At 32.7% G+C, this 13,087-nt stretch overlaps 1 protein-coding gene across 2 annotated transcripts in view; it reads right to left on the minus strand.

Moving 5' to 3' along the window:
• Window positions 1–13,087, minus strand: part of LOC102800600 (SUN domain-containing ossification factor-like) — a 100,342-nt gene that overhangs the window by 70,182 nt on the left and 17,073 nt on the right. For both annotated transcript variants that reach the window (XM_085492412.1, XM_085492411.1), the window contains exons 2-3: window positions 5,434–5,569; window positions 2,023–2,193 (exon numbers count right to left, since the gene is read on the minus strand). In XM_085492412.1, coding sequence (XP_085348538.1) covers window positions 2,023–2,193; window positions 5,434–5,569 — 307 coding nt within the window. The remainder of the gene's footprint in view (window positions 1–2,022; window positions 2,194–5,433; window positions 5,570–13,087) is intronic.

Below are 13,087 nucleotides of genomic sequence, written 5' to 3' on the forward strand. Positions count from 1 at the left end.
TATACATGACCACATCTCCATAGAATACTTTATGCAAATGATTGTATCCATGACAAAGTATTTAATAATACACAGCTGTAGAATAAATCTGCACAGTCAGCGTAAAATGAATCTATGATGACAGATTGCACCAGATTTCCACTGTATGTACTGGAAATATTTTACATGAGATGCACACTGTAACTCACATGGGTGAAAAAACACAGTATCTAACAGCACAAAGATCAATTAAATCAGTACATTATACATGTTCATTGTAACTGACAAATATGTAAGCTAGACCAATGATGAAATGAAACCAAATAAACTGAAAGGTAAAGAAATGATTAATTCCTGGTACAGTATATGTTATGCATGTGTAAACATGAGTAGTGTTCTATTTTGTACACACATACATGCTTCGACTTCACCATGTTATACATGTACAATGTATGATGATGTGATACAAAGATGACATTTTAATTAGAATACATGCAGTATTGAATAAGCATAAAATATTCAAATTACAAGCATTTTTATGAAATCAACATAGTTATATTTAGAGAATTTTTCAGCGACTCAGAAGTAGTAAATGTACAATATTAATTGAACATTACAAATTCAGAATTTTACAACAATTCATTTTCGCATATAAATGTTGTGGATTTGAATCACATTTGTAAGCATTTTATACAACAAAAAGTGGTTTTTTTTTTTAATTGGATTAACGACACATGTGATAAGTATCTACAAATTAAAATTCAGTTTCAGGATCAATCTTAGAAAAAAGGTCATAAAAACAACTGCCTTTTAATTGCTTGGTTAATTTATATGATGATCACATTTATCAGATTTTAAACAGCTGTGTTTTGATTAGAATTTGTGTTATAAAACAATGTTTCACAATATATGTTTTTTTTAAAACATGTCATATTACATTACTAGAAGCTTTTTTTTAATAAATAAATAAATAAATACTAAAACTATATAGTAGAGTAAACTGTATTAGTTAACTGATTAATACATTTTAAAAGTGATAAAAACAATTTTTATTCATTTTAAATAATATTTTTTTTTTTTAATTTTATCATTATATATTATACTGTAAAAAATTATATTTTTGCTATTTTCACTTAACGGATGAAACAGTAAAAATAATTTTATACTTTTTTTCCTATACTTTACATTTAAATCAGTCAAACTAAACTTAAACAGCCAAAATGTTTGTTTTTTTCTACTAAAATTAATTCCAGCTATTAGAAATAAAGTATTTTATAGCACAGTATTAGTAGCAGTGTTTACCTGTGGTGAGCTAGATGTAGTATCTGATGTTTCTGTATTAACAACTATGTTATTTACCTGTGGTGAGCTAGATGTAGTATCTGATGTTTCTGTATTAACAACTATGTTATTTACCTGTGGTGAGCTAGATGTAGTATCTGATGTTTCTGTATTAACAACTATGTTATTTACCTGTGGTTAGCTAGATGTAGTATCTGATGTTTCTGTATTAACAACTATGTTATTTACCTGTGGTGAGCTAGATGTAGTATCTGATGTTTCTGTATTAACAACTATGTTATTTACCTGTGGTGAGCTAGATGTAGTATCTGATGTTTCTGTATTAACAACTATGTTATTTACCTGTGGTGAGCTAGATGTAGTATCTGATGTTTCTGTATTAACAACTATGTTATTTACCTGTGGTGAGCTAGATGTAGTATCTGATGTTTCTGTATTAACAACTATGTTATTTACCTGTGGTGAGCTAGATGTAGTATCTGATGTTTCTGTATTAACAACTATGTTATTTACCTGTGGTGAGCTAGATGTAGTATCTGATGTTTCTGTATTAACAACTATGTTATTTACCTGTGGTGAGCTAGATGTAGTATCTGATGTTTCTGTATTAACAACTATGTTATTTACCTGTGGTGAGCTAGATGTAGTATCTGATGTTTCTGTATTAACAACTATGTTATTTACCTGTGGTGAGCTAGATGTAGTATCTGATGTTTCTGTATTAACAACTATGTTATTTACCTGTGGTGAGCTAGATGTAGTATTATTTGATGTTTCTGTATTAACACCTATGTTAATATCTTCTGGTGAGGATTGCTTAGCTGATGAATCCAGTGATGATTCTACATCTTCTTCAACATCCACAGCCAGAGCTTCATTAGTTTGGGAGTCTGAGGGATCACTACCCGGCTCCTTTGATAGAATTAAAATGCACATTATCAGTATAAACAGCGGAGTTATGCTGGAATACCATATGTCTAGCATTATGGAAGAACTCATTCCATATAATCAGACACAGCAATTTTCACATCTTCCCTACAAAGCTGGAAATATACTAGATATGGAAAATTAGAGTAGGATCCGAGAAAACATAACTGCTCTGTCATGTTATTCACTACCGGTATTACATATACCACACATGACATCAAACCACCAGGCTGTTCACAGTTGTAGGTATGCAGCACCACTGGCCACACCTCTTTTACTGATAACAAAATCCGGCACAGACCAGTCTAAATATGACTACCGTAATCCTCCAATTGATCAAAAATACCACAAGCTTTAATTAATACCCAATTTTGAATTTAAAAATTAATACCAGCAAAACAATTTTTGAGGTAGATTAACACTTTTAAAATGACCCTGAATCATTTAAACACAGAATTTTTTTTAATTTTAATAAGGGCAACATGAACACCTTGGAGTTTTTTGAAACAGATATTTTATCTGATATTGTGTACTGTATTTATATTATATAATCCCACGCTAATTTATCTAAGATTGATGTGATCAGACACAAGTGAATTTGATGAAAAGAAGACACATAAAGGAGCTCTGAATTTACCTCTTAGAGCGCATGCAAGTCAGAGAAGCTAAATAAAGTAACAGACGTTTGAAAGCATGTTCACTTCATAAGACATGTTTTATTTTTCATGATTAACTGCAATAAAAGGTGATTTATGACAGAACGACTCAAGCACAGACCATAAAGAGCTCTACCATGGCTACATCCATGTATTGTATATGTTCTATTAGAAGCCCATCTCAAATGGAAGCACATTATGTAAAACAAAAAATTGCATTGCCTGTATACTGAATCATTAAAATATGTATTTTATCCATAGTAACACACCTGTTATGTCCACTACTAACAAAACAAATACAGTATTATAATTTGCACTGAGATGAACTCCTATCAATTGAATTATGAGTAAGATATGAAGGTAGTGAAAGAAAAACAATAATGCCCTAGTGCCATGTTGTTTTTGAGTGAATTGTACTGCATTTGTCGCTGCATGTATTTTATAAATATTCCTTGAATGAACAATATACTATTTTCATATAGGGAGTGAAGACTCTGTTCGTACATGTATATTTTATTTTAGCACATGTCTGGGTAAGGAAAGAAGAAAAAAAAACCTGCGAGCAACCCCCGTTTTAACTGATAAGCACTGACCAGAAACAAATATTTTTGTTGTTGCTGTCCTAAATTAGTTAGAATATTTTTGATAACTGGGAAGCTATTAAACCACACCTACTACCTCAAATCTGTACACGTCATCATACTGCATATGTAAACGTCAACGTGTATGATAGGATATGATAACACGTCAGTATAGTACATTTCACTGTGAATAAAAAGGTCATAAACTTTGATAAATCACCTGCTTGTACCCATATATTAGTGATATTCAAATTTCAGTTCTCCCTCCTCCAATTTATTTACCTATACTAAGTTGTAAATGAATCTATCAGCAGACAAATATTTACATCTACTGCTAGTATCACAACTCTATTGCAACACTCTTGTACATGGCTTGAACTTTGCAGTTGAGAGGGCATCCATTTTCAAGGTAAAATTCCTGAAATAGTTTGGGGTACATTTTTATTTTTTCAAAGCATCAAGGCAAACTTTTTTGGCAATGAGGCAATCGCTTTTGATTCCTTGTGAAGTTTAAGCTCTGCATGTACATTTGTATTAATATTAGGTAATCTTCAGAATTCATATTAATGTCCATTTACTGTATCAATGAAAATTTGCTTTGTCAGTAAAAAAACAAAGGTTCTTCTAAACCTCACAATTAGTAAAGTAAAATAAAATGATTAATAAGTTCACTGAAATTGTTACCACTTGCATACCCAAGTGAAGGAATACTATGCTTACATTACATTTCACTGATAGAGAGAAAAATGATAGCTATATTGGTTGCTGTGACCTTGCAATCTGCAATCTAAAAACCATGTAAAAGCACTATACACATGAAGTGTATGCACAAGTGCCTTTAGCAAATGTATTGTTACATACAGAGAAACATTGTTACATGTAGGTATTAACCAAGGTGGTGTCTCCAATAAATGAGCTGCATGGCATATGGAATATTACCAAAGGCCAGAAACACAATTCTACTTGTAACATTTCATTTAAATTTACATATCACAGCTTTTTTGTCAGAATTTCAGAATAAATGTTATCAACAAAAGCATAATTTCAATGACAATGTTGAAACATAGTTAAACTACACATGGATTGCCCTGTATATGCAAGGCAGGCAGATCATGTCATAGGGTGGGGATATCATTACATAAAATGTACATGTAGGTGGGGCAGAACACAGCATAAGATGGAAAGAAGGAGTACAAAGGGTAGGGAAAAATCAATACATTATTATTGAATTTATCATGCCAAAAATTATGACTGACATGTTGCCACTACTATGACTTTCCCTTCTCATTCTTACTGGCAAGCCAAAAACAAACAAAAAACAGACCCCCCCCCCCCACCAAGCAAATTATTGCTGTAAACATTGTACATTAATATTATACAGTAGTTTTCATAAAAGATAATTTTTTTTGAAATAATAATATCCATATATATGTATACTGTAATTTAAAATAAAAACCAACAATTGTATGGAGTAATTTAACAATTTAACATGTACACTGTTATGATTTCTAAAATAATAGTTTTAAAATTTTTACATAGGGAATTCCCTGAAAAGCATCACATTGCAGCCATCCTATCCAGTGACATATTGGACCACATACGTTGACACATCATATCTGAGGTTATTGATTATGGCTGGGCCAAAGTGATGTATAGTGTGTGTGTGAAATACAGTGTACGCTTATATTTGACTATGTTCTATTCAAAATTAATAATGTCAATAAAGTCATTATTATTATTATTATTATATAACATTTGAATGCGCATTTTTATGCATGTAGAAGGGAAATTACAAATATAGGTCAATGTCTTCATTTATTAAATTTATGGCTCATTATTTGTGCTATCAAACAAAAATGGGTCATTTTTTTTTTTTACCCAAGTGTAAATTTTTTTCTCTAAAACAATTTAATCAGACGGAAGCATGGTCGACAAACAACATAGCTTTGCATGCATAATCAAACAAGGAATATGGTTGACTGACTTACCTGGTATGAATGCTCAGTGTTATGAATTAACAATGGATCGTCTGTGCGGGGCAGATTATTGCCTACGTCCACACCTTGGTTACCACTTGAAGAGCTTTCATGAGTTGGGTTATCACACTGCAGCCAGGGAGGAAAGCTATAAAAAAAAAAACAAGACAGACAAGCATCGTAAATAAAAAAGTACAACTCACCACCTTCTAACAATAGTATCATTGTATTTTGCCAGCTACTGTTAAGCAGATAAACGATATCCTTGCGTGGTAAAACTCGCCCAACCTTGTACATTCAAATTACTATAGTACTACTTGTAGCAGACCAGACATGTAACAGGACAACCCACATGTAAAAGCAGCACAGACTTAATTTTCAACAACAATTCTATGAGAGGAATATAACATTCTTATACTACATGTATGAACTGTGATAGCATCAGCTGTGTTCTGACGTGAAATACCAAGGTATGAAATGTCACACTATGGATACAGTTAAAAAAATACACCAGAGAATTCAGACAACTGACATGTCAGGATTCACCAAATGGAAACGTTTGTTTGGCCAGAATAAGAAGACAACATACAGTAGCTTGTTTCATGCAGACAGCCAGGAAAATATCTTACTTGAGCCATTACAGAAATGGAGGTCAAATATCAAACATTATGGAGCCAATGATATACTGGATGTTAATCCACTGAAACAATATCAAAATGAAATTACAAGAAAGTCGAAAGAAGATAATCCGTGCCCATGTGAAGAAGCGGATGATAATATCAGAAACAATGATAACACGAGGCAGGTGAGACAGGACCACATTTGTCGAGTACATCTTGGTAGCATTTCAGCTGAGCATGTCCCAAGTGATATCCGAGACACTATAGTACTACAAGTGGATATACATTTACCACCGACTGATGAAGAACGTCGGCAGCTTGCAGCTAGAAAGCTATCAGGTAGTACAAGACGCAGAGATGAAATGCCAAGAATTACAAAAAGGCGCCGGTTTGGGATGGTTCACCATGAACCACTACACATAACTGACAATGACTCCAAAATGGTAGAAGATATGCCTTCATCAAAGAAGATGGTGTTGAATGTTGGAGAACATCACATCATACATCCCTTTACATGGTTTGGGCACAGACCCAGCCGGGGTGAAGCCGTACCAAGTGATGACGAGTCACAAGTTCAGATTATTGGTGGACATGAACAAATACCATTAAAACTCATTCGCCGCCCTGAAAGTACAACTGATGAGGACTTGTACCTTTCAAGTATTAGGATTGAAAAAATGCAATACACTCATCCAATACCACTGGAAAAATGCCCACAGCGGAAGAAGCGAGAGACAAGAAATGTGATTAAGTTTACCAAAGATATGGTTTTAAGAATGGAAGTACAAGCACTGATAGCGACAACACTGGCAATGTGTTTATGGCTGCCACCTGCTATAACAACACTGTCATTTAAACTACACATGTGTGCTTGTATTATGTTAATGACATGTTCATCTATTATTATTTCACTAATTTGTGTATACTGAGTGATGGTGTACTTGCTCATTATTTCATCCAATTACAGTGGAGATGCTCTTTTGTTTTGAGGTGTAATATTATGTTAATGACTCATTCTATTATTTCACTCATTTATGCATATTGAGTGATATACAGTAGAGATGCTTTTTTGTTTTGAGGTGCACTATTATGTTAATGACTCATTCTATTATTTCACTCATTTATGCATATTGAGTGATATACAGTAGAGATGCTCTTTTGTTTTGAGGTGTACTATTATGTTAATGACTCATTCTATTATTTCACTCATTTATGCATACTGAGTGATGTACAGTGGAGATGCACTTTTGTTTTGAGGTGTACTATTATGTTAATGACTCATTCTATTATTTCACTCATTTATGCATATTGAGTGATATACAGTAGAGATGCACTTTTGTTTTGAGGTGTACTATTATGTTAATGACTCATTCTATTATTTCACTCATTTATGCATACTGAGTGATGTACAGTGGAGATGCTCTTTTGTTTTGAGGTGTACTATTATGTTAATGACTCATTCTATTATTTCACTCATTTATGCATATTGAGTGATATACAGTAGAGATGCACTTTTGTTTTGAGGTGTACTATTATGTTAATGACTCATTCTATTATTTCACTCATTTATGCATATTGAGTGATATACAGTAGAGATGCACTTTTGTTTTGAGGTGTACTATTATGTTAATGACTCATTCTATTATTTCACTCATTTATGCATACTGAGTGATGTACAGTGGAGATGCTCTTTTTGTTTTGAGGTGTACTATTATGTTAATGACTCATTCTATTATTTCACTCATTTATGCATACTGAGTGATGTACAGTGGAGATGCTCTTTTGTTTTGAGGTGTACTATTATGTTAATGACTCATTCTATTTGTTTTGAGGTGTACTATTATGTTAATGACTCATTCTATTATTTCACTCATTTATGCATACTGAGTGATGTACAGTGGAGATGCACTTTTGTTTAGAGGTGTACTATTATGTTAATGACTCATTCTATTTGTTTTGAGGTGTACTATTATGTTAATGACTCATTCTATTATTTCACTCATTTATGCATACTGAGTGATGTACAGTGGAGATGCACTTTTGTTTTGAGGTGTACTATTATGTTAATGACTCATTCTATTTGTTTTGAGGTGTACTATTATGTTAATGACTCATTCTATTATTTCACTCATTTATGCATACTGAGTGATGTACAGTGGAGATGCTCTTTTTGTTTTGAGGTGTACTATTATGTTAATGACTCATTCTATTATTTCACTCATTTATGCATACTGAGTGATGTACAGTGGAGATGCACTTTTGTTTAGAGGTGTACTATTATGTTAATGACTCATTCTATTTCACTGTTAATCCATATTGAGTGTTGTACGATGCTGATGTTCTTACTTTGAGCACCATTATTTTGTTAATGACATTTTTATTTAACCACATTTCAGCATGTCTACATTATATTTTTTTTTCAAAACATGTCCCATCATTACATTCCTTTCATGAACAGAAGGAGTTTAACTTGCCATGGATGAATTCTGTTAAAAAATTGATAAAAGAAAATATCTCGATGAATAACCAGTCAGACTTATCACCCAGGGATATTAAACTAATTTATAAATTACCAACAACATCAAAGAAAAATTCATGGATTGGTGGAAAATAACCATAAGCAACCAAAATGACAAACTCCGGACATATGCAAAACTAAAACAAACATACACCTACATGTATGAAAAATATTTAGACACTCTTAATTTAAAACAAAGATATTGCATATCCAGATTTAGAATTAGCAACCATCCATTAGCAATAGAGAAAGGTAGACATACATGTACGCAACCAAAAACATCCAAAGAAAACAGATTATGTATACATGTACATTGTTCAGAGAACAAAATAGAAAATGAGGTACATTTTTTCATGGAATGTCCAAAATATTACAATAACAGACAAAAACTATTGAGAGATGTAATAATTCCAAACACAGCCCATAACATTAATCAGAAATTTATATACCTGATGACTTGCAATGATGTTGAAATTATAAGACAAGTGGGTGAATGCCATATTTGACATTAGAACAGAACATCCAATTAAAAGATAATTCTTACTTTTTTTTTCCCCCTTTTGTTTTGAGCATTTCACATTTTTTGTTAATATGTATTTCATTGTTATTGCTTTTAACTGATGAAAAATTTATTTCAAGGATGCAATAAAATTTGTTATTATTATTATTCTACAACTGAAGAAATATTCAGTAATCTAACTAGGAAAAATTCATTACAAAATATATTGAAAAAGAACGCAAAGTTTATGAATACAATTAAATTGCTTAAAAGACCAAGTTGAGATAGATGATATTTTGAGATAGATATATATAATACTGCCGTATTTCATCTCTGCTTTTGTGTATACACACGCAACAATCATGCATAGATGCCATAAATGAAAGTTGGCAGTGACAATTTTAAGCAAAACAATAAAAGGTTTATTTCTAATGTAACCCTAACAAAATTATCTTCATGTTCAATGTTATGTTCACTCATTTCACCACTACACAGCACTTTTGGCTGATGAATTGATTAAACCTGCAAAATGTGAGCACTGTCAAATATTTTAGCAAATAAAAACAAATTTTAACAGAAAATGTTTTTATTTTTTTTGAGAGGCATAAATGTTATTATCGATAAGTGTTGCTTATTCGTGTGTAAGCTCATGATGTGTTCAAAATGTCAAAAAAAAGTGTTAAAACAGTAAAAATAAAGTGAACCTGTCTACCAACAAACCCTTTATTTTACTCATAGAAAATGTTTTTCTCATGAGTTTCAAATGAACACACATGGGATGAAATGTAAGGATGTTCATGCTATGCATATGCGAATACTACCTGGACAGATGGAAAATGATATTTGTGATACCAAATGAACACACATGGGATGAAATGTAAGGATGTTAATGCTATACATATGCAAACAACAGCTAGACAGATGGAAAATGATATTTGTGATACCAAATGAACACACATGGGGTGAAATGTAAGGATGTTAATGCTATGCATATACAAACAACACCTAGACAGATGGCAAATTATATTTGTGGTACCAAATGAACACACATGGGGTGAAATGTAAGGATGTTAATGCTATACATATGCAAACAACACCTAGACAGATGGAAAATGATATTTGTGTACCAAATGAACACACATGGGGTGAAATGTTAGGATGTTAATGCTATACATATGCAAACAACACCTAGACAGATGGAAAATGATATTTGTGGTACCAAATGAACACACATGGGGTGAAATGTAAGGATGTTAATGCTATACATATGCAAACAACACCTAGACAGATGGAAAATGATATTTGTGGTACCAAATGAACACACATGGGATGAAATGTAAGGATGTTAATGCTATACATATGCAAACAACACCTAGACAGATGGAAAATGATATTTGTGGTACCAAATGAACACACATGGGGTGAAATGTAAGGATGTTAATGTTATACATATGCAAACAACAGCTAGACAGATGGAAAATGATATTTGTGTACCAAATGAACACACATGGGATGAAATGTTAGGATGTTAATGTTATACATATGCAAACAACACCTAGACAGATGGAAAATTTTATTTGTGGTACCAAATGAACACACATGGGGTGAAATGTAAGGATGTTAATGCTATGCATATACAAACAACACCTAGACAGATGGCAAATTATATTTGTGGTACCAAATGAACACACATGGGTTGAAATGTTAGGATGTTAATGCTATGCATATACAAACAACACCTAGACAGATGGAAAATTTTATTTGTGGTACCAAATGAACACACATGGGGTGAAATGTAAGGATGTTAATGCTATGCATATACAAACAACACCTAGACAGATGGCAAATTATATTTGTGGTACCAAATGAACACACATGGGGTGAAATGTAAGGATGTTAATGCTATGCATATACAAACAACACCTAGACAGATGGAAAATTTTATTTGTGGTACCAAATGAACACACATGGGATGAAATGTAAGGATGTTAATGCTATGCATATACAAACAACACCTAGACAGATGGAAAATGATATTTGTGGTACCAAATGAACACACATGGGATGAAATGTAAGGATGTTAATGCTATGCATATACAAACAACACCTAGACAGATGGAAAATGATATTTGTGGTACCAAATGAACACACATGGGATGAAATGTAAGGATGTTAATGCTATGCATATACAAACAACACCTAGACAGATGGCAAATTATATTTGTGGTACCAAATGAACACACATGGGGTGAAATGTTAGGATGTTAATGCTATGCATATACAAACAACACCTAGACAGATGGAAAATTTTATTTGTGGTACCAAATGAACACACATGGGGTGAAATGTAAGGATGTTAATGCTATGCATATACAAACAACACCTAGACAGATGGCAAATTATATTTGTGGTACCAAATGAACACACATGGGGTGAAATGTAAGGATGTTAATGCTATGCATATACAAACAACACCTAGACAGATGGAAAATTTTATTTGTGGTACCAAATGAACACACATGGGGTGAAATGTTAGGATGTTAATGCTATGCATATACAAACAACACCTAGACAGATGGCAAATTATATTTGTGGTACCAAATGAACACACATGGGGTGAAATGTTAGGATGTTAATGCTATGCATATACAAACAACACCTAGACAGATGGAAAATTTTATTTGTGGTACCAAATGAACACACATGGGGTGAAATGTAAGGATGTTAATGCTATGCATATACAAACAACACCTAGACAGATGGCAAATTATATTTGTGGTACCAAATGAACACACATGGGGTGAAATGTAAGGATATTAATGCTATGCATATACAAACAACACCTAGACAGATGGCAAATTATATTTGTGGTACCAAATGAACACACATGGGGTGAAATGTAAGGATGTTAATGCTATACATATGCAAACAACACCTAGACATCAGGAAAATGATATTTGTGTACCAAATAAACACACATGGGGTGAAATGTTAGGATGTTAATGCTATACATATGCAAACAACACCTAGACAGATGGAAAATGATATTTGTGTACAAATGAACATGCATGGGGTGAAATGTTAGGATGTTAATGCTATACATATGCAAACAACACCTAGACATGAGGAAAATGATATTTGTGATACCAAATAAACACACATGGGGTGAAATGTTAGGATGTTAATGCTATACATATGCAAACAACACCTAGACAGATGGAAAATGATATTTGTGTACAAATGAACATGCATGGGGTGAAATGTTAGGATGTTAATGCTATACATATGCAAACAACACCTAGACAGATGGAAAATGATATTTGTGTACCAAATGAACACACATGGGATGAAATGTAAGGATGTTAATGCTATACATATGCAAACAACACCTAGACAGATGGAAAATTTTATTTGTGGTACCAAATGAACACACATGGGGTGAAATGTAAGGATGTTAATGTTATATATATGCAAACAACACCTAGACATGAGGAAAATGATATTTGTGATACCAAATAAACACACATGGGGTGAAATGTTAGGATGTTAATGCTATACATATGCAAACAACACCTAGACAGATGGAAAATTATATTTGTGGTACCAAATGAACACACATGGGGTGAAATGTAAGGATGTTAATGCTATGCATATACAAACAACACCTAGACAGATGGCAAATTATATTTGTGGTACCAAATGAACACACATGGGGTGAAATGTAAGGATGTTAATGCTATACATATGCAAACAACACCTAGACATCAGGAAAATAATATTTGTGTACCAAATGAACACACATGGGGTGAAATGTTAGGATGTTAATGCTATACATATGCAAACAACACCTAGACAGATGGAAAATGATATTTGTGTACCAAATGAACACACATGAGATGAAATGTTAGGATGTTAATGCTATACATATGCAAACAACACCTAGACATCAGGAAAATGATATTTGTGATACCAAATAAACACACATGGGGTGAAATATTAGGATGTTAATGCTATACATATGCAAACACC

Source organism: Saccoglossus kowalevskii, chromosome 17 (assembly GCF_978046115.1).
Source record: "Saccoglossus kowalevskii chromosome 17, keSacKowa6.1, whole genome shotgun sequence".
Taxonomy (NCBI): domain Eukaryota; kingdom Metazoa; phylum Hemichordata; class Enteropneusta; family Harrimaniidae; genus Saccoglossus; species Saccoglossus kowalevskii.